Source organism: Struthio camelus, chromosome 5 (genome assembly GCF_040807025.1).
Source record: "Struthio camelus isolate bStrCam1 chromosome 5, bStrCam1.hap1, whole genome shotgun sequence".
Classification (NCBI taxonomy): domain Eukaryota; kingdom Metazoa; phylum Chordata; class Aves; order Struthioniformes; family Struthionidae; genus Struthio; species Struthio camelus.
Genome location: NC_090946.1, coordinates 58,563,197 through 58,587,843, shown reverse-complemented (window position 1 = coordinate 58,587,843; position 24,647 = coordinate 58,563,197). Strand labels below are relative to the sequence as shown.

General features: G+C 46.8%; 1 protein-coding gene across 2 annotated transcripts in view; it reads right to left on the bottom strand.

The window, feature by feature from the left end:
* Positions 1 to 252: 252 nt before the first annotated feature.
* ESRRB (estrogen related receptor beta) overlaps positions 253 to 24,647 on the bottom strand; it is a 156,568-nt gene continuing 132,173 nt past the window's right edge. For both annotated transcript variants that reach the window (XM_068946643.1, XM_068946642.1), the window contains exons 4-7: positions 15,086 to 15,196; positions 14,258 to 14,419; positions 8,767 to 9,036; positions 253 to 2,508 (exon numbers count right to left, since the gene is read on the bottom strand). In XM_068946643.1, coding sequence (XP_068802744.1) covers positions 2,264 to 2,508; positions 8,767 to 9,036; positions 14,258 to 14,419; positions 15,086 to 15,196 — 788 coding nt within the window. In that variant the 3' untranslated portion in view covers positions 253 to 2,263. The remainder of the gene's footprint in view (positions 2,509 to 8,766; positions 9,037 to 14,257; positions 14,420 to 15,085; positions 15,197 to 24,647) is intronic.

Here is a 24,647-nt window from a genome sequence, read left to right as displayed (position 1 = left end):
CTGGCTTGCATTGTTCTTTGGCCCCTTTCAGTCACAGATGGATACATTGTGAGCACAACCAAAAGCCTCTCACTTTCTCCTCAGCTGCCTCTGGATAGAACTGGGGAAGAAGCACAAGTACCTGTTCAAAACACAAGGCTTCTGCGTGGTTGCGCTTGCTACAAGCACGGGAACAGTCGCAGTTCCCATGTGCCTGCTGGCCCTTTGGTCTCTGTTGGTTTTCTAAGTGCCTGAAGCAAGACTGAATTCTTTTATCAAGTAAGTACAAAAAATGGGTGAGAATAGCTATGTCTATGTAGTGTAAGGATAACTTGGAGGAGACTGAACTGAACTAGCTCAAGTACCAGACTGGGCTGGCTACAACAGCCAAGAGCTAAGCATCAGCTTGCCCAGCCTCTCAGTTAGCATAGGTTTTGTTCTGTAGCACCAACAGCCCTGCTGTGTGACACATTCTGCTCTGGTAGAAAATAAGCACCCAGCGTCTCCCTGATCACACACTTCAACACTGGTTTGGAAGGCTTCCTGCCTGGCGCGTTACTCATCTGCCACACCACCTTTCTCCTCGGCTGGCCAGGAAGGGATGGAAGTTGGTGGGGAAGGGGAGAACAGAGCCAGTAGTGTATTGCATCTCAAGTGTGATCAGAGCCTCTCGTTCCCCTCTCCTGCCATGACACTGACGACAAAACTGACAATACATTCAGGTTTCATCAGCTTAGGCTGGCTCAGAATTGTGTGACCTAGAAAATAAAATCATTGAATGCCAGCAGCCATTTTTTGTCAGTCACCCAAGTTCCCTGCTGGCTATGGGGAATGCAGCACTTCTGGCTTAGACAGCATATCTAAAGCAGGGCTTGGACACAGCAGGAACCTGATTATGTGAGACGCATAAATAAACATTCCCTTACCTCTATTCCCTCACATCCCACCTCGAAGTCAGGCGTACAGTTTTCTTTCAGAGAGAGAGAGGGACTCTTACCAGGCCCAGGGCTAGTCTATGCTAGCTCACTTGCTGCTGCTGTTGAGGATAATGGGATGCGGCAGGGGAAGGTGGTAGACGGGATACTGGACTGGGGAGGTGCCACACTACCCTCTAAGTTTCTGTCCCTAGGCTGCCAAGAAGAGCGAGCTCTCAGGTTCAGAAGCTGCCCTCCCCCCTCCAAAAAGTAATTCCCCTGATTCCTAACTAGCATTTGGCCATAACCCTATGTCTCTATGGCAGCAAAGAACAATCACGTTAACAGAGTCTAGAAAAGCCCTGGTTGGGGGTATATTTATATTTGGGCAGTGACAGTGCAGACAAAAACCTTGTGTTCTCTGCCACAAGGAACAAGGTGAGTGGGGAATGGCACTCAGCTGAGCTGAAGAGGCAGGTTTGATACACAACGCGATGAAAAGTGTGGAAGAACTGTAGTTAGCACCACATAGGAGAGGATGCAGCAATTATCAAGTCAACCCAGCACTGAAGGATAACATCAGGCTCTTTTCTCTTTCTCTGGCCATCTCGGAAAGGAGACTTGCACTCTCTCAGGGACATACATCCTACCTCTTCAGGGGCCTGTGGGGGTTGTACATGGGAGGGGAGTAGTTAGATGTAATGACACGCTGTACAAGGTCGCATAATATCTTACACAGTTAGGAGCATCTTTCCTGGTAAGAAGCGGGGCTTGTATGTACAAGTGTTAGCTGACGCTAGAGGAGCCTGGGAGGCAGCCGTTTTGATTGGGAGAGGTCCTGTAGAGCTCCTCTTTCAAGGAGCACCTGCCCTATGGTTAGAGAGAGGAAGGTGACAAAAAAAGGACCATGGCTGCTTCCCTTTCTATCTGACCCCTCACAACACCAGCAGATAAAGTGTATATTTACTCTATTCTTCCTCTTCTCCTGCTTCAGTCCCCACTCCCCCTCCAGTGCTGGCGGAGGGAGCTGGGGAGCAGGCAGCCTTGGATAGCACTGAAAACATCACTGCTCAGAGGGGCTGAACCCTGATGACTGCCTCCACAAGTGCAAGAGCATATTCTGGTATTTCCCACAGAGAAAACAAACAAAAAAAAAGAGAAACAGGTGACTGATTAAAAGAGTTTTCCCCCCTCCTGTACATGAGATTCTGCAGTCACGCCGACAGATAGACATTAAATAATTCTTCCATAATAAATGATTGGAGATAAAAGCCGGCGGCGGCTGCTGCTGCTGCTGTTTGGATTGCTCCATTGTCTGCATCTTTGTTTCTAGTTTGTTCTCCGGCCGCTGTCGGCTGGCACTGGGGCTGTCAGACCTTTGCCTCTAGCATTTCTAGGAAGAGTTTATGCATGGGAACCTTGCCCTGCAGTTTGATGCTGTAGAAATGCTGCACAGCTTTGGCAGCCGTCTGCCGCAGGAGGGGCAAGGTCAGGAGCAGCTTGCCTGCTCGCCGGGGCTCCTCATTGCGCTGACTCAGCTCGTAGTCCTGCAGGGCTTCATGGAGAAGGTCCTGGAGTTTCTGCACTGCATCCATGTCCTCTATGTGCATGGAGTCTGCAGGGGAGGGAGAAGAGACAGCAAACAGCCAAATCAGATGTGGGGAGGAAATGCTTTAGGGAACTGAAGCTAGAGATGCTTTCTTTTCTGTCTTTCTATATGGAAAAAAACACCTTGCTGGGAGAGTATCAGCCCTGCAAGTTGGTCACAGTAGTGCAGGAACAGTAAGGTTCCCAGGGGGTAGGTGACACTTTGTGCCCTGTGTGCCCGTTTTGCTGACAACCCCAAGACCGTGCAGGGGGGGAGAGGAGGGGTCGGCTTCGGGCCTTTGTGGCTTGCACATTCACTTGCCCTCCATGCTCCTGCTGGGGGGAGTCACCCTGCAAGGGGCAGCAGCTGCTGTGCCGCCACTCGGGAGCAATCTCATTTAGAATAATTAACACTGCTATAGTGCTTCATCTGTCTAAACTACCTAATTGCCATGCAGCTGCTCAGGGTGTCAGCAAGACAGAAAAGCCCCAGTAGGTCACAACTAGTGTGCCCAGGGGTGTTGCCAGCCCCACCTTTGTGCATATGCCCCTGTTTTCAGAGACCGCCAACAGCTGCTCAGGAAGCATCCTGTTTCAGTCCCTTACAGAAGCCTGCACCTCCTTCAGCTTCTCCTGCAAGGCCTCATGCCTTAGGCGGCCAGTTAGATTTCTACAAGATGCCGGAGGGGCTAACAGGGTCTGTGAGGTTAGCACAGATCCTTGGCGTTGCTCTGAGGCAAAGGTAGCTGGTAGTGACCCAGTCCAGGGCTACAGCAGGATACCTGAGAAGAACACAGACTGCTAAACACCCAGGAGGTTGTGGTGCTAGAGGATAACACTACAGAGCAGAGAGGTTAGCGTAAAGAAGCTAACCAAGTGCACTATCGTTGGAGGTTTATCTCTGTCTTGTTTTGTTGCTCTCTGCTCCTTTCCTACAACCCCAACAGACCTGGAGACGCTGTTACATTCTCCTCATTGTTCAGAGACTTTTAATCAATATTGAAGCCATTGATAAAGATTCCTGCCACAGGTCAATGAATCCAGAAGCTGCAGCAAATGAACACTAGAATAAACATGCATAGGCATAGACACAGAGTTGCACCCGTCTGGCACTGCACCTGGGCTTTGCAGTACAACAGTGGAGTGGCTCAGCCCACATGCATAACAGCATAAATGTGGGGAGATGGGTTCCTGAGTCTGACAGCAGTGAAGGGGAGAGACACCGGCCTAAGTGCCCAAATTTCTCTAGAAATATGTGTCATTTCTATGGTGAGCTCAAGACAAACTAGAGGCTGTGAATTTCATAAGATACGTGTACAGTAAGTGCTATTTACGATGCATGATTTATAAAGGATTATAAGAGTCTGGAAAATATTATGCCTAGCAAGAAAGCTGTTTAAGTTAGAAGGCATGCACTAATTACAGAATATTAAAGAGCTGTATTTCCAGGAAGCCTATTAGGTAAGGATGCATTTGCTTTTTGTATCCTAGAGACCAGGCAAAGAACTTAGAGGAGGGCTGGTAGGTCATCCCAGTGACCTAAGCTAGCCACACAGCTTGATTCAGAGAAGTAGGGAGGGAGACTCATGTTGCCAAATCAGTCTGGCAACTTCCCCCAGCCAGGTAGCACCATCTGGGTGCACCATCCAGGAAAGCCGAATGGGATATGTTTCCTGCCAAGTTGCAGGGGTCATTTTGGAAACAGGAAACAACAAGAGCTGGAACTTGGAGAGAAGTATTCTCCAGTCTTTCTGCTTAGTGTCTATCTGGCCAGGAACACATTGGGGAGTAGTAATTGCAGCCCATCAGAATGATCAGACCTCAGTGGGTGCTGGAAGCACCAGGCAGCCTGTCATGCTCCATATGGAAGTGGCTGCTCTGCTTCTGGGTACTGATGCTGCTGTACAGTAGATAGAGTGCTAAAGCTGTGCCCCTTCTGCTACCTGACTTCTGGAAGGTGAGGAGACCCAACAGCATTAAATAATTAGACATATAGAGGGAGAGGAATTGGGAAATAAAGATCAAGGCCTGCCCTACCACCCCCACTCTATGCTGAAAGGAACTCAAAATTGGCAGCAGACTGCAAAAAATAAAATAACATTGCAGGATTAATTTCCTTGCAATCCATCAGTGAGTTGGTGTCGATGGCATTGATAAACTGTTAATTACAAAATCAATAGCTATGAATTTTTACAGCTGTCAGAGCACTGAGGTGGAGGGAGGCTGCCTGGCCACATCCCTGAGGGTCAAGTGGCCTAGAAGTCAGCTTCATGTCAGGAGCCCTTTTCTGGCACTGGAGTGGAGGCTAGGAGGGAGAACGGACAGGGCTCGCTCCCTCCTTACCTAATGCTTCCCTAGCAGCTTCTGGAAGGAGCAGGGAACTAACAGAGTACAGAATTTGCCACACATCCCCTAGTTAGGTACAGAGCTTGTTCACTCCATCTCAGCACTAAAATGCATTGGGGAGAAGAGGGGAATAAGGTTCAGCCAGTCTGAGATGTCCTAAATTGAACATGTCCAGTATGCTAACCTTGAGGGCTCTTCAAGACACAGGTTGCTCAGTTTGGTGCTCCTCAGAGAAGAGGACTAGGAATTCCTAAAAAGGCTCTGAAGGATAACAGGTGAGGCTGTGGCATCCCTCCTCTGGCAAAAATGGGTGTTCTCACTGTCAGGTCTTGCCTGCTGCTCTGGGCATTAAGAGGTAATTTCTCAGCTCTCTAAAATGCTCTTTGTAAAGAGAGGCTTTGCTTAGATTCCCTTTGTGAATCCCAGCAGGTGTGTCCTTGGTGCATCACACTGAGGACTTAGAGATCAGCCACAGCTCTGGCAAGGTGGCTTCTTCTAAACAGCACTTGGCCTATTGTCAGCTCCTCTAGTGAGGAGTGAGTGAACTCCCATTTCTAATTCCATTTGTTTTATTCCTTTTGATTCCTAGAAACAAAGCATCAATATACACAGAGCTGCATGGAAGAGAGGAAAGTCCCTAGAAGTTGAACTGCATAAGCAATTACACCCAGCAAGGATAAAGGAAATTCAGGAATTTATCACTATGGGAGGCAAGAGGAAGAAGGCAGGTCTGGGCAACACAGGTGTTAATCTAAGCGCTCAGCTTTAAACCATGTCTTTGACCCAAGGGAGCTGAGACGTCACTCAGAGATAGTTTGTGTTCCTACAGTTTTAGGAATCAGCTGTTTGCGTGCAAGCACATACATGCAGGCTCCGCAAGTTTAGTCCATGTTGTAAGTACACAAAGAAAAATAACTTATGTTAAAAGAATGTGAAGGTTAAATTAGAAAAATACAGCTCACCCTGTGTAGCTTCTTTTTGTGCATGTAATCTAAGAGGCTTTAATTACATGAAAAATGAGATCTCATGGTTTACTTTCATATGGCTGAATAAAGACCACCAAGCAGCATTTTTGTGGATTTTGCTCCCAGCTGCACTAGAACAAACCAATGAAGGCAAAGTAGCTTTTCCCATGCAGCTGAGAGCATGCTTTGGCCTGTGCCTCCTCACCCTTACCTTGGTTTCTTTAATCCACAGAGCTGGAAGCAGAACCCAAAAAAGCTGATGAGTGTTGGTTGTTTTGCTCTGTCGTTGCTTAGTGTTTCTCCACTCCTGATAAAGACTATTCCCATATCGCTTGCCCTGGGCTAAGTCCTAATAGCACAGTGCACAATGTCAGCAGAGGCGCTTCTGCTGCACTGCAAATAACTTGACAGCACTGAGGCTCAGGTACTACAGTGTCTCCACTCATAACATGGACCAGATAAATGTCCTTGTGTGGCACTTCTGCTGTCACCATCACAACCGGTCCCTTAGCACTTCAGCTCTCTGAGGAGCTCTTCTCCCTGTTTAATCCTGTGACCTTCCTGGTAGACAGGAGGCAGGTTCTTTAACAAGAGTTGATTGCATAGTCAAAAGCCACCATCCCACAATCGAGAGAGAGGCTAGCCTTGGCTATCTGCCCATCCTGGTTCAGTGGCAAAGTGAAGGCAGCAATTAGAACTAAGAAAGCAATATCTGAGAAACTGAAAAAGGGAACTAGATAGCAATTTATATGAATCAGAAGTTATGAAGTGTAGAAAATTGATAAGGGAAGCAAAGGACATCAGAGGAAAATCCATGGCTGGAAGGGCTAAGGACAATGAAAAGGAGTTTTATAAATATTTAAGAAATAGAAGAAAAATGTAGGAGGGGACCTCTTTTTGGATGGAGATGTTTGTTATTAATAGCAATGCAGAGGAGACAGAAATCCTCCAGTGAGTATTTCTGTCTTGTGCATAGAGAAAAGGAGCGTGAGGTACCTGTGTTATATGAAGATGATGAAAACTTCTTAGTCTGTTGTTGACGCAAAAAGATGTTAAACATGTTAGGGATAAACTTCACAGAAATCAGCAGGCCTGGATTGAGAGTTCTAAAATGGCTAAGGACTAGCTAGGGCAAATTAATAATTCTTGGTATTTTTAAAAAATTTCAAGATTACTGGAAAATGCATACAGTTTCCTATGTCCTGTCTGATAATTGCCATGCTAGCTTGATGTGAACCAGGGAAAAATCAAGGAAGAAAAATGTAATGTTCAATTAAGACTTAAAAGATGGTTTTACAACTAATGCCCGTCAACACAATACTTTGGAATAGAGGTCTTGTCAAACAAACCTGATTTCGTTCTCTGATGAGATTACAAGTTTGGTTGATAAAGTTAACTGCATAGATATAATGGACTTAGGCTTTCATAAGGCACTTGGCTTAGCACCACAGGACATTCTCATTAAAAAATTAGCACTATGCAATATCAATAAAGCACACTTTCAATTGATTAGTAACTGGCTAGATGACAGATCTCAAAGTAGCTATCAGTGGTGAATCATCCCTGAAGGAGGAGTTTTCTGGTGGAAATCCTCAGGGATCAGTAAAAAAACAGATGCTACTGAACATTTTTATCCATGATCTAGGAGTAATTTCTTTTTTTTTTCTTTTTTTAAATTGCTGCTGCTAAGAAGTATGGATGACAAAGAACAACAGATTGGTGTAAAATGACTATAGGGCAGCCTCACAGGGCATTCTGGCCCACTTGGTTACACTTTAAGTAATGCGTGTATAGCCAAGGGATGCAGCTATACAGCAGGAACTGTATTGCATCAATCTGTCAGATGGGATCATAGGACACAGCTCAACGGAGACCCTCAGAACCTGGAGGCTGAACTCAGGCAAACTGAAACTAGGGGTATGGTCCTTTTTTCTTTTTTTTTTAAAAAACTAGGAGATTATTAGAGTTAGCTACCATGAAAGATGCAGATTCCCCATCTTTTAATGTCTTCAGCTTCACACTGGGTGTGGTGTCTTTCTGGAAGACAGCTTTAGCCAAACAGAGATTATAGGTTCACTGCTGGGTTACAAGGGTGAATTTTGTGGCCTGCACTGTGCAGGTTGGCCAGGAGAGCTGATGTACAGTGAGACTCAAAGGATGTAGAGGGAGCTCTCATCACACAGTAGCTTTAGCAGTTTCCCTTTTGGAAAGGACTCCTGAGCAAATACGTTTCTGGCTGTTGTGCTGCACCAGTGCAGCAAATAGCACCTCTTGTGTCTCCCACAGGCACAGGCTACCAGCCTGCTGGCCTAAGGGCTGTGACCCTCCTCCAAACTGAGATAGAAGGCACTGGACTGAGGGCCCTAGTCTTTCTCACCCTCTTCACAAGAAGGAGCAGAACAGGCAACATCATGGCAAGCTTCTGCCAGAACATCTTATCTCCTACCCATCCAGGTCCACTTTCTGTCTCTCAGTTCTCCCAGTGGGCCTCAATGTCTGTGTTCTCTGAACATCTCCAGGACTAGACCAGGCCACCCCAACCCTACAAATTTTGTAGAGTTTGAAACTGGGACCAGGGTTTCCCTATTTGCTCTAACTGATCAACACTGCTTAACTGGATGCAGACTTGGCTCACATCCCCTCTTCTGAACTTGTGCGACTGGAACTCCCTTGCTAGTGGAGAAGGGCTCCACAGCCTTTGCTTTAGTGCCAGAAGCCAGCAGCCAGCCCATCCCTGCCTGGCCACACTCCCTCATACAGGGCCAGCTTGCTGCTGGGGCTTCAGAGGCAGCAAGCCTCCTTTCTCCTTCCTTTCCAGCCTGGGTCCTGCTCTATGGACTGAGAGAAGCGCTGAAGATGCTGCATGATATGGCCAGAGCACAGTCTCAGGCAATGGGCTGCAGCTTTCTCCCAGACCAGATGACACTGTGGGCCTTGACTCCCTGATCTCAAGGCTGGCTGGGCCAGGGCTGTACCTGAGTTGGCGAGGGCCAGGGCCTTGAGTGTGACAAACTCCTCCTTTTCCACCTTGAGCTTCTTGTAGCGGCGCACCAGTTGCAGGATGGCCAGGTAGAGCTCTAGGAGCCCTGTCAGGCGAGAGTGCTCTTCATCCATAATGTAGTCCTCAGCATAGACCAGCTTGTCCTCATAGGGCAGGGAACGGTACACAATGCCCAAGATGAGGATTTCCATCCAGGCGCTCTGCAGGAGGCTCATCTGGTCCCCAAGGGAGAGATTGGAGAACCCTGATATGGCAAAAGACAAGCAGGTCAAAAGGATGTGCAGCAAAGCCTCTAGGAGCCCTGGAACTTTATTTTTCCCTGGGATTCACCCCAAGCGCCTTCCCCCATTGGTCTATTGCTCTGGAAAAGATTACTAAAGTGGCCTCTATCTCTGTGGCAGTCAGAACATGTGGAATTTTCCCTTTTCTTGCTTCCATGTCCACCCAGAGACTCAAGCACAAGTCCTGATGTTCTAACTTAGTGTTTCTGGTACCCTAAGGTTAGTGATACCCTCTTTTCCTGATCCCTGCTTCTCCTACGGCAGCAATTGCTTTGTACAACATCCGCCTGCCCCTTGGTCCTCCTGTAGTTCTGTACTGCAGCGGTACTGTCCAGTTATACTTTCCTTTCCCAGTGAATCAAAGAGCAGAAAAGAGCTCCAGATGGTAGAAAAGAGGGTTTCTGATGGGATAGGAGAAAAATGACATGGACCTGAACTTCAAGTGTACCTCAGTCTCTCACTTTGGCCAACAAGAGAAAAGGTCCCTCCACAACAGAGCACTGAAAGGTCAAAAACTGAACATGGTTGTGAACACAGTCCTCTTCTATTCACATCACTCTCTGAGCTCAACACCATCAGCTTTCTGCATCTCAGCCAACAACGCTACACAGCGTCAAAAACACCTTTGTGGTGCTATACAAGTGCCTAAATCACAACCACACCCAGTAACAACAGAACCAGCACCCAGCAATAAGCCATGTCATACTCCCCAATTACAGAAACAATCTACAATCACAGACACTGACAGTCCCAGAGCCCTGTTGGCACTGATGAGAAAGGAGCAAGGCTGAAACATGGAGGCAGTAGCTACCTGGAGGAAAAAAAGCACACGGGAAGGAAAGGTCCTTTACGTCCTTAGAGCCAGGGATCCTAGAAGGACAGCCCATGAAAGATCCTGGGGGGAAAGCCACTGCGCAGTAGCTTTTACAGACAGGGCTGCTAAGCGCGGTTTGTTGGTCTTATCTAGGCAGCTCCTGCCAACCACTGAAAGGCAGGGGCTATGTTTGCTCTCTGGTTGCTCCATGTGTCTAGAGTTTCCCAGATGCTGTGAGAGAATGGGACAGCCAGGCACCCCTCAGCTGGGAGGACTATGCTTCAGCTGCCTCCCCTTCCAGTTTTCTCCCCAGTGCTTATTAAGCCTCTGGGTTCACCCTTCTTTAGAGGCCTGTGAGCTCATTAGCCTCTGTCCAGGAGCCTCCCAACCCTGCTGTCTGTGTGCTAGGCTCAGCAGGACACCTTTATCCTACAGCCCTCCCTGCTCACAGTTCTGGGCCCCGTGTCATGTCAGGACCTAGGTAGCCAGCCACCATGGTGACCATTTGATTTGTCTTGTTATCAAGTTGGCAATTAACAAAAGAGCTGATGATTGCTATATTGACTGACTGTGGGTTCTCTTTTTCTATCTGCACTATCTCAGCTGGGGAAGGGAAGGCAGAAGGGTGGGTTAGTGGTATTTATTTATCACTAGGCCATGTTTTGTGTTTGTGTTGCCAGGGGAAGCAAAGGGTGATAATGGCCTGGCAGCCCTTGGACATCCAATTTCCCTTATCAGGCCACTGAATAGAAAAGAGGCCCCAGGCCACATTAATTAACAGATACCAATCAGCTGTCACGTGTTGTGTGTGCAAGGTCTGAGGGGAACAGTGGGCGGGAGGGAAGAATCGATAAACCATTGGGGAGGAGTGCCAGAGGGAACAGCTAAAGAGGAGTCCATGCTACTGAGGAGAAGAGCGGCAAATCCAGCTAGCTCCATGAGCGGGAAACTCTTGTACAGCACAGCCTGTGCTCCACATACCCCCGCTCGTGGTGGATTCCATCCCTTGCTAAAGCTATGAGTGCTGTAGGGATGCCTCCCTCACCCTTTGCCTCAGCCCTCTGCCCCTTACCTCCTTCAGTTCATACTTTTATTGCTGCTTCTGAATGGAGCTCTCCTGAGCAAAACCAAGCCCAGGCTGATGCAGGGCTCAGGATCCTGTTGTCCTAAGTCTCCCCCTTGCTGCACAGGGAACTGATGGGATTAGCCCTGTGACAGAGGAAACTGCACAGCTGCTGTCACAGCTTCTGACACCTGGAATCTCTCCTCTGCTGCCAACCAAAAACAGTCCTTTGGTCACCTCTCTCCTAGCTCTTAGATTCTTCAGGCCTTATCCTGAAAGGTGCTGAATACTCCATGACCATTCTGAGGCACCCAAAAATGTATCCTGGAACTGCACCATGCTGTTACTGCATAGTCCCTGTCTCTAGCACAGAACTGCGTGCATGTTTCTCTCCTTCTCAGGTGCAGGCTGAGGAAAGCTGCTTTATTTGCAATAGCTGATACGACATTCAGGTTTTTTATTTTTTGTGATTTTTTTTTTTATTTCAATAGTTTGGCAGTGGGAGCTCCCAGAATTAAAAAAAAAAAAAAGCCACATAATTTGTGGCAAGTGGAGTTCATAATCTGTTAATTTATTATCATTTCTGTCATCCTGGAGGGCCATTAGCAGAGGTAATAAAGGGAGATGTAATTATAGGATCTGAGGCCACTCCAGACACAGCTGCTGTCACTCCACTTGCCATATTTCATTCTGTGCTAGTACTATCGTCTTCCTAGTGAGAACAGCACTACAGCTACCCTGGGAGAGCTTTCGTCATCACCCCTCGAGAGAAGTCTTGCCTCCCTGCATCAAGGCATGCAGAAAAGGTAGATGTTGTTCAAAGACAATTAGTACAGAGGGTGAGTGAGTGGTGGGGAGGAGGCTTCATACAGAAGGGTACAACTCATGTTAGCTAAAGAGGCTATTGAGCTCTAAGATTTGCTGAACACCATTACATCATGCTTTCTTGTTATCACAGGAGAGTGGCTTTAAGCTTAACTGATTTTATTTGCTAACACTGTGGGGTAGAAGTTTGTATCAACACCTGGGATCCTGAAAAGTTGATTTCACAGCTACGTCACACTGTTCCTTATTAATTCCAGCAAGAATATGAGGCAGGAATATGTGACTTTTGTTCCTCTGTCCATGCTCTCTGCGTCTAAGAGTCTATGTACATAGAAAGCAAAGGGTCCTGTTTCACTCAAGATCCCTGAAAAGCAGAAATATGGGACATGCAGAATCTAGACACCTGGCTCCTGGCCCTGCCCTGCTCTGCCCCCTTGCTGCCTAATGTAGTATGTTTAGTACATGTTTCACAAGTACAGGAGTGCATTTTTGTGAACTGTTTTCCATTATGTTTGATTTTTTGGTACTGCTCCCTGGCATAACAATTCCTGAGCGCTCTCTTGTATACACAGTCCTGCTATAATACTGCTGCTGCTCAGGACTGTGCCAGGCTGATGGCTAATCCTGTCTTGCAGGTGCTTTGATAGGAAAGGAAAATACAGAGAGAAAAGTGAGACAATGGCAGGTGTGTCCTGCCTTTCAGAAAGGAGAGACAGTCCCTTTCACAGTGCAGGTGTCATCTCACTATTACACTTCTGTTCTGGGATAATCACCATGGCAAGCTGGAAAACTGTAGGAACTCAGAGCTGAGCATCCCATGTGCAACCCACAGCTGCAAGCTAGGCAACTGCAGTAAGACACCCTGCACACACAGAAACCGCCAAGTTTAGGAGAACAGACAACAGTGCCTCTCTGATCAGCCATAGCAGCTAATTGCATTGCATTAATACTATTCCTGTTAACACCCCAAGTGCTGGGTTAGTAGAGCAATCCAGGCTAAGTTCCCTAATCGGCAGTATAAACCCATTTGTGATGAATCAGCCCCAGATGGATTCCAGCACTAGTGAGGAGTGTAATCTCTGCAGATACTGCAGATCTTATCTAAGAAGGGCACCACTGGGATTAACCTCTACTCAAAAACCCTGTCCTCAGAAAGTTTCTCCAGTCTTTATAGACCCACCGCATTACAGTCCCTACTCCATATAGCCCAGGAAGCTACTAACATTTGAATCACAGGAGAAATACTCTCTCTGGGAAAAGACAGGCAGCCACCAAAAAGGCAAGAGAGAGGCTACAGAGAGAAGATAAATATAGGGGAGAACTAAACTATCTGATCGCTCATGCTAAAATGCTTCACAAAAGAAGAAGGAACTTAAAGCTAAGAAGCAACGCAAGAGAATACAGAGACCTATGCAGCAGAAGAACAATGTGCAATATGGTTTAAACCCTGTAGCTAAGCATCAGAAGTTCTCCTGGACGCAAGGAAGGAGGATAGAAGGCAGGAGAAAGCTGTACTGAGCTGTTTGTACAGTATCTCTTCGAAGCAATCTTCTGGAAAGTAGTCATGTAAACCCCAATGACATTCTCTAAGCTCCCTGCCCAACCTTCCCCACATCCAAGTCCAGCCCACCTTTTTTTGATGGGAGAGGAGGGCAGGATTGATGGACACACATGGCAGGGACAGAGGGGGCATTTTCCCTGCCCAGTCTGCATCTTTGTCCCTCAAACATCCTTGAGGGCCATGACTTCTCCTTCAGCCTAGGTCCTATTACTGTGGCATCCTACCTGCAGGTATGAGATTGTTGCTATGTCATTCAATTGCATAGGCACTCTGATTGGTATAGTCAGTCAGTGCTCAGAGGCCAGTCACACTGCCAACAAGTTGTTGTTATTATTTTTCAGCATAGACGCCTGGAGATTCATGGACAATAGTGGGTACATCCTCCATCCCAGTGGGACTTCTTCTGTGATGAATCCAGTGCAGAAAAAGTTGTCCTGCATCTAGGCAAGAATGCCCACTACAAACAAGGTTGATATAAGACAATCTGCCTTGCCATTAGCAGTAAAGTCCAGTCACTGCTGTGACATTTACTCATCTATAAACACAACAGACCCAAGCCATGCAGATGCAGTGCAAAGTCACTGAAGTCCACCTTACAGTTCCAAGGACTGTCCCCTCAACCATTTTCTCTGTGCCACTCAATGCCTGGTACAACTGATTACTTTACTGTAGCATCTCAAAGCCTGCCACATAATCCCAGGGCACATGCATATACAGTCATCAATTTATGCACCTATACCATGTGCTATACTGCAATTTCTGACCAATAAGAGCTCACCACAAGCAGTTTTTTTTTGTGCCAGTAATTTTCACCCATCACTATATGTCAAAATCCTGGCTGAAGACAACTTATAAGCACAGTGATAAACAATCAGCTCCCTTTGCCATTCACATTTAGGCTTTGTGATTTCCCCTGTTTACCTGGGATGTGCTTTGCCCAGCCAATGATCACCACCAGTTCCCTGTCTGCCAGGTCGCAGAGGGTTGTTAGGGCTTTGATGTCACTCTCCGGCATGGTTGGATCAGGCATGGCATAAATCTTCTCTGGCTCTGCCACCAGCAAGTGGGAGACGATCTTAGTCACTGCACATTTCAAAGGAGAAGTTGTTGTTGTATCTCTCAGGACATGAGTTGTCATAACAGCCCTTTCTACAAGGGCCTTCCTGGGACAAGACATGGCTAGAGAGGCCACGGGACCTCAGAAGTGGTTTTAGTTGCAACAGGAGGAGACTATATTGCAGCTACACAAGCCGTAGCAATCTTTCTATGCCAAATCAGGTCTGTACAGGGATGACAGAACCAGGAAGCTACTGTAAGGTTGTCAACCACTATCTCATGCAGGTCCAACAACAACAGTAGGAGAAGGTGAGAAACGAATTATCAACTGGTGACCCTTGGAGAAGTTTAGGGAACAGTTGGTGATACGGAATAGAGAAATCAGCACAGGGCCAATTTGGCTAGCAAGGCTTAGATACAGGAAAAGATCAGAAAAATCACGAAATGAATTTATATGGTCTCTTAGGAAAGCTCTGGCATTTAACCTTAGGTACAATAAACATAGTACCCAGGCTCTACCTCGGATGTGCCCAGTTTACCTACATACTATGATCATAAGAAAAAAAATCCTAGTGCTTGTGACTGATACTGGAACTAGAAGTGACAACCACTCCATTGTATGTTTTGGGAAACCAACAATAAAAAGGAGCTGAGTGGTTGCTCAGAGGCCCACAATTCAAGACCAATACATACGTGGCTTTTTAGCTGGTGGAGGGATCTGTAAGCTCAGGTAAGTGCTACTCTCAGAATCCAATCTCCTCTTGTATTTCTGACGGCCTCCACGGACTCGATCCAGACGAACACCTGCAAGTAAAAAAGAAGATGAATCCTCGTGATTCCATAGTGTCACAGGAAACCTTGATGTTCACGTGCTAACATTTGCTGAAAAATAAGTTCCCCGCACTCCACAGAGCTTTCCTCTCCCAGATGCTTGAGAATCTCAGCTGAATCTACCTATCTCAATAATGCCAGATAGACTTCCTCCAGCTCTAACAGTATTGCCATGGGCATTACCTTTCCTCAGAATGAAGACAAAATTAACCCATTCGAACTCTTGCATCATCATCTATCTGATGGGCAAATGAAAACTTCAGACCTTGATGCCCTCCGGACGATATTGTTTTTAAAAAGACATGAAATGTCAATCAAACCTGCAGTTATAAAAATAAGCTTTTAGACTGTTCTTAAAAATGAGCAGTTAAATGTTCTGTGACCTCTCACTGTCTATATTTGAAAAAAGCTACCTATAGCAAATGGATTATGAAATATGAATACAACAAAGGTGTTTCAGGTTTTATCAAGTAAGGCAACTGTAATAAAAATAGAACTCAAATAAATAGAAACAACCTCTACAGTAGCGAAGCAACGATAAAGCTGAGCTAGGGAGACACTGAAGAATTTGTTGCAGCTCTTTCAAAATACAGTGAATCAAACTGCAAATAGTACATCAAACAGTACCCAGTGGCTATTCCCATGCAAAATATGATAGCAGCATCAATAACCCATTGAACAAGAAGAGCAGCTGAACTGCTGTATCAGTACAAGATATAATATTAAAAATGAGTTGTGAAAAAAGCCCATAGATATTTGTCCAGTTGTCAGTTATTTCTAGCCATATGGTCTTTTGTAATCAGTTACTGTGAAACTGGGGTAACTCAGTCTTGCTGGGAGAAACAGCCATTACAAAAAGCCTTTCAAGTTAAATGTAGTAGCATTCAAATAAAACAAAATTTTAAATTTGCATATACAAGTACTTCCGTAGAAACATGCATGAGATCCTTGTTAGATCACAGGAACCAACTATATGATACCCTTACTAATCATGCTGAGCCATTGATATTTTGCAATTAATCCACTGCATAAACACAAATAACTAAAAGCAAACACTCCAAACTAGTTTTAACAATGCTTTTTGAACAACTTGTATGTCTGAAAAACCTGCTGACAAATATTCTTCCCCAGAAAAAAAACTCACATCTGTCAGTTATACTGCACATTTCAAACTAATGCCAGGTTTACTATGGCATTACTACACTTACTGTGCCACTGAAAGGAGCACTCTCGTACTGATGGGCTCATACCAGCCCCCAGTTGCACTATTACTTGCTGCAACACCTGGATCCTGGCACTCTTCACAGCTGGAGCATCCAAATCATCATGATCAACAAGCAGTACCAATAGTCCCACAACAATAAGAATAACCAATACCCAAAGGGCAACAGCACTCAGTGATAGAGCCTGTCAGCAAGGTCTCTGTGGCAGCACCCATATGGCAATCTAGGTGACATTACCTTTAAGCTATGGTGTATTGGGTCAGAAGCTCATAGGCATGATGTTATTAATGCCGTACAGCTGCTTCCTTTTCAGATTCCTGCTGCTCCTATTGTGCAGGAGAAGCAGGAATGAGCAGGCCGGGAGCTCTCCAGAGCAGAGGAACTGCTGCTGGAAGTGGCTGCTATTGGAGGATGACAGATAAGGGAAAACGGAGAGACAGACTTGAAGCAGAGTGCGTGATCTCAGATCAAACTGAGTTTTTTTTCCTTCCCCAGGCACATTTTCTTTCTTACTCAGTGAGAAGAATTCACCAGCCTCCCTGAGCGCAGGTACCACCTCCCTCCTCCATTACATTGCAGTATTTCTGAAAAATGTTGCCCACTGTTTGCTTCTTTTAGCTCCATCCCTAGCAGCAGGGAGCCTGTGGGCAAGACTTCTTCCTGGGAACCCCAGCAGGTTTCAGGGAGCGATTTCAGAAAGGGCAGCCAGGGAGTCCCACACCTAAAGTTATCTAGGGAGATCCCTGAGGAACAGCACTAAGTCCTGAATTAGGCAGGAGACCTTCATTTCCGCCCTGTGATTTCTTTCTCTCTATAAATGTGCACTGGTTTCACAAGAAAGAAGACCTCCACACCATGCCCCACTGAATAAATGACATCTACCTATAGCCAGGAACAGAGGGAGAGACACAAATTCCAGAAAGTGACAGAATACCAAGTAACCGGGTATGAAAATGAAAAGGGTCAGGAATACACCATTTAAAGACTACAGAAGAACCCAGAAAGGGCTGCAGAACTTCAGTCCTGAATCACAGCTTCCCAGAACCCCCATAGAAGGATCATAGGGAAATCCATTCCCTCTTACCAGGATGTCATTGGAACAGGGAGACACCCGTTCTCAGCCCAGGAGAAACCAGCACACAGCTCTCCAGAATGCACTTGCTGTGCAGTTTGATAAGCAGTGGAGAGTGGGAGACTGGGAGAGGTAGGGAGGAAATAGGGGAAGGAATTCTCTTTCCACTCCCAAGGATAGAGAGACAAACAGGCAGGCCATCTCCAGTGCTTGGCAGAGGGAGGACTGCACAGGTTGCAGCAGTATTAGGGACCCTCAATCAGATTATAAGGACACAAAGGACTTAAGTGCATTAAAAAAGATAAGAGAGACGCAGGGAGATTTACCCTCCATCCCTCCTTCCTTCACTGAGCAGATAGAGGTCTCTTCGCCCAAGGACTTTGGCATGTTAATTTTGAACAAGTATCTGTCCTCCTCTTGTTCCCCATCCTGTGTGACACTCCTTGAGGCAAATGTTTTCAATCAGCATTTGCAAAGCCACTCTTCTACCCTGTCGTCATCAGCTCCAGCCTTAGAGCTGGTGAATAGGCTGACCTCTGTGTAGTGTGTCCCAGTGCCAGTTGCTGAATGCAACGACCCCCAGGTGCTAAGCAAACAAAGGCATTTCAACCTTCAAGTCCCTGACTGTGACACTCCAGAGATGAGCCCTTCCCCAAATATCTGATAACCTAAAGGGTCATATTAAATGGCAGGCAAGGGCACAGCCAAAAATCAGGATCTGATACTCAGCTGCGGCTTTCAGGAGGCTTCTAAATGCCTGCTGCTTTACTTTGATTTGCTCAGTGGCTGATTTTAAGATAGCACAGGAGGACTGTTACAATGCAGTTCTGAGAGGGACATGAAAAGGGAGTGGGGAATCACAGTGAGTGAGGTCAGGGAAACAGCATGGAGGAAAGCAGCAAGTGGAGAAAGAAACAGAGGGGGATGTAAACTGAGATATGAATGAAAGAGAGGCGTGAGGAGAAGGGAGATGAGAGAGGCAGGGCCTAGAGCAAGGTGGAGTGGTACATAGATTGCATTCCCAAGGGCAGATTTCACACCAACTGTGCAGCCACCTGAGGTTTAACCACAAGGTGCAATGCTCACTTATGAAACACAGCCAGTCCTTACCTAAGAATCTCATATAGGATTTGCTGCCATTAGCCTGCTATCAAAACAACAGCAAGACAAAGCAGTTGCCCTCCAGCTCCTGCAAAAAAACATTTCTCACATAGACCGTAACTGGCCAGTTCCCAGAAGAGAAGGCACTCACCCTGCAAAACTATCACCACCGTGGGCACTCCTGGACCCCCCCCCCCGCCTTTTGACAATGTCAGTAGAGAGACAGGGACTGCTACAGCAGCAGAGGAGGGAGGACTCCTTCATGCACACTGTGAGGTGCAACAGTATAGGACAAAGTTTGAGGAGTACCACCTCGTGCTAACCCACCTTTAGGGAAGTTGCAAGGAAATGCTGGTTGTTCAATGCTATCACATCTTGGGAGACCCCCATGTGGGCGCCCTGCCACCCATCTGACGTAGGCATAGAGCTGGCCGCTGTGGCAGCAGTATGTATTGAGCGCCGATACACCTGCAGCGTGCTCTCAGCTCCCCAGGCTGCTGGAGCCCACCAGGACCTAGCAGAAAGGACGGCAGGGGCCAGGACTTGGGCAGGACTTTCCAGCTCACCATCCTGCCTGGGGTAGGGCTGTCAGTTTTCTAAGTGTCCTGTTGGTGCCACTAGTGTTCCGAGTGCTCTTGCAAAGAGGTCTGTGCCAGCACCAAGCCTCTGCAGTGGGAGAGCTGATCTGCTGATCTGTTCAAGCTCCCTGCATTTCTCTGACATGCCCCTAAGAGAGATATCTGCCCGACAAGTTTGGGATCAGATGTCCCCTTGCTGACTTGATAACATCAGGCTTTAGGGTTTTTTTCTTAATGGAAGTAAAATAATTCCAGCTTTTTTTAAAAGCTGGACCCAGGCCCAGTCTGTCGGAAGTAAAAATAGCCGACTGTGCAGAGGCGACAGCACACAGAGTCAGGTTTAGTTTCTCTTTTATTTTCTGGGGACTAAAAATACTCTTAAAAGCTCTGTGAAGCTAAGCCCTGGCCAGTGGGAAACGCAGTCTAGGCCCAATATCAGCTGTCGTGTCAAATTACTAGCCTCACCTCACTTTCCATCGAATCCTATCACATGCTCATGAATTGATAGGAACACAAAGATCCATCTCGCCAGAAGAGCTAGCAGAGGAGCCAAACTACAGGGCTAGCACAGTACAAAACGTGTCCAGACTGAGAAGGGCACACCTGAAGGGAACAAAGGGCAAGTGCTCCCCAGGGACCAATGCCCCCGGGGCTGCTCTTGCCTAGCTCCCCCAAGATATACAACTCATGTCCTATACCTGCTGCCCATTTACATGTTGAGTTGCAGCTTCTGCACCAATGCAGCCTGATTGCTCTCCCAGGGCCTGAGCTGGGGTGGTGCTCTGCAGGTAATAGAGTTGTCCCTTTCCTCTTGAGCTGCAGTCTAAAGTACATGGATTGGCAATGCCAAAGGAAGCTGGATGGGGTAGGCTGACAGCCAGGAAGAAAGGAAGGGAGAAGCATTGCGCCCAAGCTGTCTCCTGCAGAATTACCCTCTCTCCTTTTGCTCTGAACTTCAGGAGACAACAGGATGTGACAATGGGACAAGTGAGCCAGGAGCAGGCATGTCAAGGAAACAGATAGTCAAAGTGACCATAAAAGTTAGGCTTGCCAAGAAGGGAAAAGAAATAGGTTACAGGAGAGAAAAAAACCATCAGTGTCTAATGAGAAGATGGAGAGGCTGAAACCCAATCAGGCCCTTTCTTTTGTTGCTCTGAGATTTCAGCATGGGAAAAGACACTATACCTGTTAGCCCCTGGAAAATCTCCTGGTAGATGGCTGGGTGCAAATCCCTTAGTCATTTGTAATCTAGGAAAGCATCCTGCGGGCTGCAGGTTAGTGTGGCCTAGAAAAAACCCTGAGACTAGCATGGTGCAGACCAGCGCACCTAGGGGTGACACTTGCAAAGGAAGGGTAGGGAAAGAGCTGGGGAGGGGACAGTGGATCTGGAAAATCCATCTGCCACGTTACGAGGGCCTACAGACAGATTAGATCAGGTCAAGCAAGCCCTTGCAACCTGCCCACCCTTTAATGTTCCTGGGGATACATTCGTTCAGTAGGAGAGCTCCCTTACTGCCAGTCTGGGTAGAGTCCCTGGACTCAGAGGAACAGGTTAGACCTGCGATGGCTGATGATATTCCTCGTTCCAGAAGTTGTCATGTGCCTTGGAGCAGTGACACAAGGCGTTCTTGGCCCTCACACACAGACACATGCATAGCATGTCCCAGATGGTTGGCCCAAGGCATGCAGGATCTGGTATAGATCACACAGCTCACAGCCCAGCCCTTCACCTCCTCTGCAGGTCTCTCTGCAGTGTTAGCTGTTGTTGCCCCTCACGTGTACAGCCTGCTTCCCATGCTGAACTCCCCTCACTTCAAACCCTGGAAAACCAGATCTTAACAAGGGCTCCAGGGCAGATGGGAATATAAGAATACCTCAGTACCTTGTTTAGCTCTCTGTAATAATACCCGCATCCACACACTTGTGTTTATGGTCCATGCATATAATCTCCTGGTCCTCTAAACAGTCTGAAGCAGGATGGCAGGTCTATTGGCTACATCACCCATGATGATAATACCTGCATAGCAACAGGCTGATGGGTGCTGTGTGAAAGGAGTGGACACAGGCACAAGTCTGACAGGAAAAGACTTTTCAAGGATGACTTTTGCAAAAGGACCTAAACGACAACAAAGCCCCAGTTCCACTGTCTTTCCAAGAGATGGTGCTCAGAGCTAAATCACCAAAGGGGTGTTTACTGCCTTGAGGAATCTGCAGACCTGGGTGCAATTTAACTCACCTAACTTTAGACCTTGAGAGTTACCTTCTGTGCATCTGGGCTCTCTTGATAAGCAACAGAAAGAGGGCATCTCCACATTCACCTCACCTGCCAGGCACTTATCTGAGAAGGAGTGATGGCAGACACTTCTCTCAATTGACTATCAAGGGCACATCAGAAATGCCCTTCTGGGTCAGACCAATGGTTTGTCTGGCCCAGTCTTCTGTTTCCATCTATAGCATCTCGAGATGCTATTTAGAAACAGCATATAAGCCTTCTGGAACAGCCTGAGGAGCATAAGCATTGTCCAAGAACCAAATTTGTAGATATGTGACACATAAGAATCCCAGTCTTCAGGCCCCCAGCAGTGCAAGGAGAGAAGCTCATTTGTGAGAGAGACCACCGAGATCAGGGAGTCACTCAGGGCCACCAACACCGTTTGCTGACACTTCGCCCAGGCCTCTCAGTGGAACCCTGCCCGGGTCTTGCAGCTTCAAAGCCTCTCCTAAAGTCCTCATGTCAGCAGTGTCTTTTCCAGCACTTAAGAGCTAGTGCCCACTTAAACTCAGCCAGCTTTGCCAGGTGATTCTGAGTAAATACCTCTTCAGGAAACCTTGCAGCTCAAGGGCTGGCCAACACTTCTGGGGTGAGTCAGGGGAAGGGGCTGAAGATGTCAGCAGATCTGAGTCACTAGAAAATGTAGGTCACTAGAGCCTGTGAAAATGTTAATGCACCTTAGGTTACTGTACAGTAGTGGGATGTGCTTTCACCCCTCTCCTGCTCTCCTGAGAGGATCTTAGCTACTGTGTTGTCAGAATTGGTTACAAGCTTGTAGCACAACAGCTGGGATCTAAACATCTCTGCATGGTTGTGGCTTTTCCCAGCTTCCTCCTTTCCATATGTGTTATGAAAGCTCTAAGCAGAATTTCTGGTTATGGGCCAAGGATAGTAGTGTAAAGAGGCAGAAGGGGATTCTTGTTACACTCCCAGATGTCTCTAAAGCATATAGCATTTATCAAGCAGAGGGGACGCCTCTCTGAATCTGCACTGGTGTACAACAGCAGAGGCTGGACTTCATGTTTGATAGAACAGAGATTTGGTTTGGTATGGCAAAAGCCTAGATACTCATATCAATGACTCAAAATGAATGGGGGAAACCAGACCAGATAGATTCATAACCCACTGGGTATGGCAGAAGGTGTGGGGAGGGTCCTGGATGCACCAATCTTGTGGTCAGAAGACAGTACGAAGGGCCACCAGCCCGAAGTGCACTTTGTGGACAGCACATCCACAGGAGGCCTCCTCTCTGGAGAATTATAGTCCTTCTGCCAAAAGCAGGACATGTTCTGTGTCATGCAACCATCCAGCCCTGCTCCAGCCACATCGCAAATGCTCAATTCATGCCTTGGAAAATAGTTGGGTGCGTATGATATAGACATCAGGATGCCACTCATTGCACCTGGAGATCCTGTTTCAAAGGACAGGGGTTTGCCTGTCTGTTTTTAAGCACGGGGGTATTTTAAAAAAAGAAAAATCATTTTTCATTCTCTTTTTTTTCATTTGGATGCCTCCAATAGTGATATTTCTGGCACCGGCTGGAGGCAGAATACTCTATAAATACAAAGCCATTAAATCCCATGCAGCAGCAACCTGATCGGGGCTGCCTTTTAATTTCCTGACATGAGCTGGCCACTAACCCAATTACCCAGAATCCCCGGAGGAGTCCTCATCCTTCGCAGGAAGCGCAAAGCAAGAACCCGAGCATATTGCAGGGATGTCAGCTGAGCTTTCACTGAAATCAAATATCTTTTTGAGAACACATGGTCTGGAAGAAAGGATGGGGGCAGGAGGGAGAGGGGAGAGGCTGTTAGAAACATTTTGCTCCACTGAGAGATTCTGACACTTAAAAACAGAAATGAAACACCTTGCATTTGGTTACATTGCTGAAAATGAGCTCTGCTGTGGATTCAGTTATCTGGATTCTAGTGAATGATGAAGGCAAAGTTATTAAGTGGAAGTAGTCTGAGATTACCAGTGTCTTAGAATCCCTAGTTTAGATACTAGATGACTGTACCCAGTTTATAACATCACAAAGCCAGGCCTGTGCAGGGGTGACAGATTTTGTTTTCCTGGAAAACACAACATTAGCTATTGGCTGCAGCTGGTCAGGGAAACAGCAGAGTGAGGATAAATTTTAGGAAAGATCCACTGGCTACAGGGTTTCCTGATCAGCCAGGGTCTTGAATACAAGGAGAAAGGATTCAGGAGACAGCAACTTCTTTTCTCCACTTGAGATTTCAGATTTTGCCATCTCTATGTTAGGGTGGTTGGAGGACCACCTCCAACATTCACTGACATGCAGGGACCTGGACAGCACAAGGGTCAATTATAAGGCTGCTGCAAGCTCCTAGGATATAGAGTATTCCCAGGAATAGGCACTGGAAACAGGAAGAAAGAGGGAACAATTAATAGAAAGATGAGTGAGGTAACTTCTATGGCTCTTCTCTGTTCACTTCTCATTCATATTTCACTACCTGGCCCTGTGGTGGTGTTGGTATCCACATATCCTAGTGAGGAGTACAAAAGATAACTTAGATTAGACAGATAGGAGTCCAGAAGCTTGGGAGATTTGTAACAAAGAATTTGGATGTCCTGTTGAATGTTAAGATGTTCTCTAACATTTCTTATGGAAATACATTAGTATGACAAGGAGCAAAGCCAGGGAAAGCAATGGTTGTACCTGGGATTACTACACCACAGCAGATATACTTCTGGGAAGAAATAGAGGCATGTAGATAAAGAAAATATATCATATGCCTTTCCTGGCTTATTGCCTTCCCTCTCTTCTGGTGGTAAAGAGCCTCCATTTTCTGTATCCAAATCCAGACTCAGCCTCTCCTCTACCTTCTTTCCTTGCTTTTGTGGGCATTACCCTCACCACACAAGAAACACAGCTGCTAGGTGACTCCTCAGAGCCAGGAGTCTAGGCCAGAGGATAACTTTCCTTTAAATACATTCAGAGTGGGGCAAAGCATCTCATATGGGGCATGTTTCCTATTCTGGGTGTTCCCACTCCTTTCTATCACAAGAAATGCTTGAATACCTGGAGGACTCCAGAATGTCTTCTACTTTCTGAAACAAGCTGTATCTGGTCTATCCACAGGACACAACCCCAGGGCCATTTCAGTTTTTGGCCTCTTTCTTGGAAGCTAACCAGTGATGGCAGAGTTTGCCC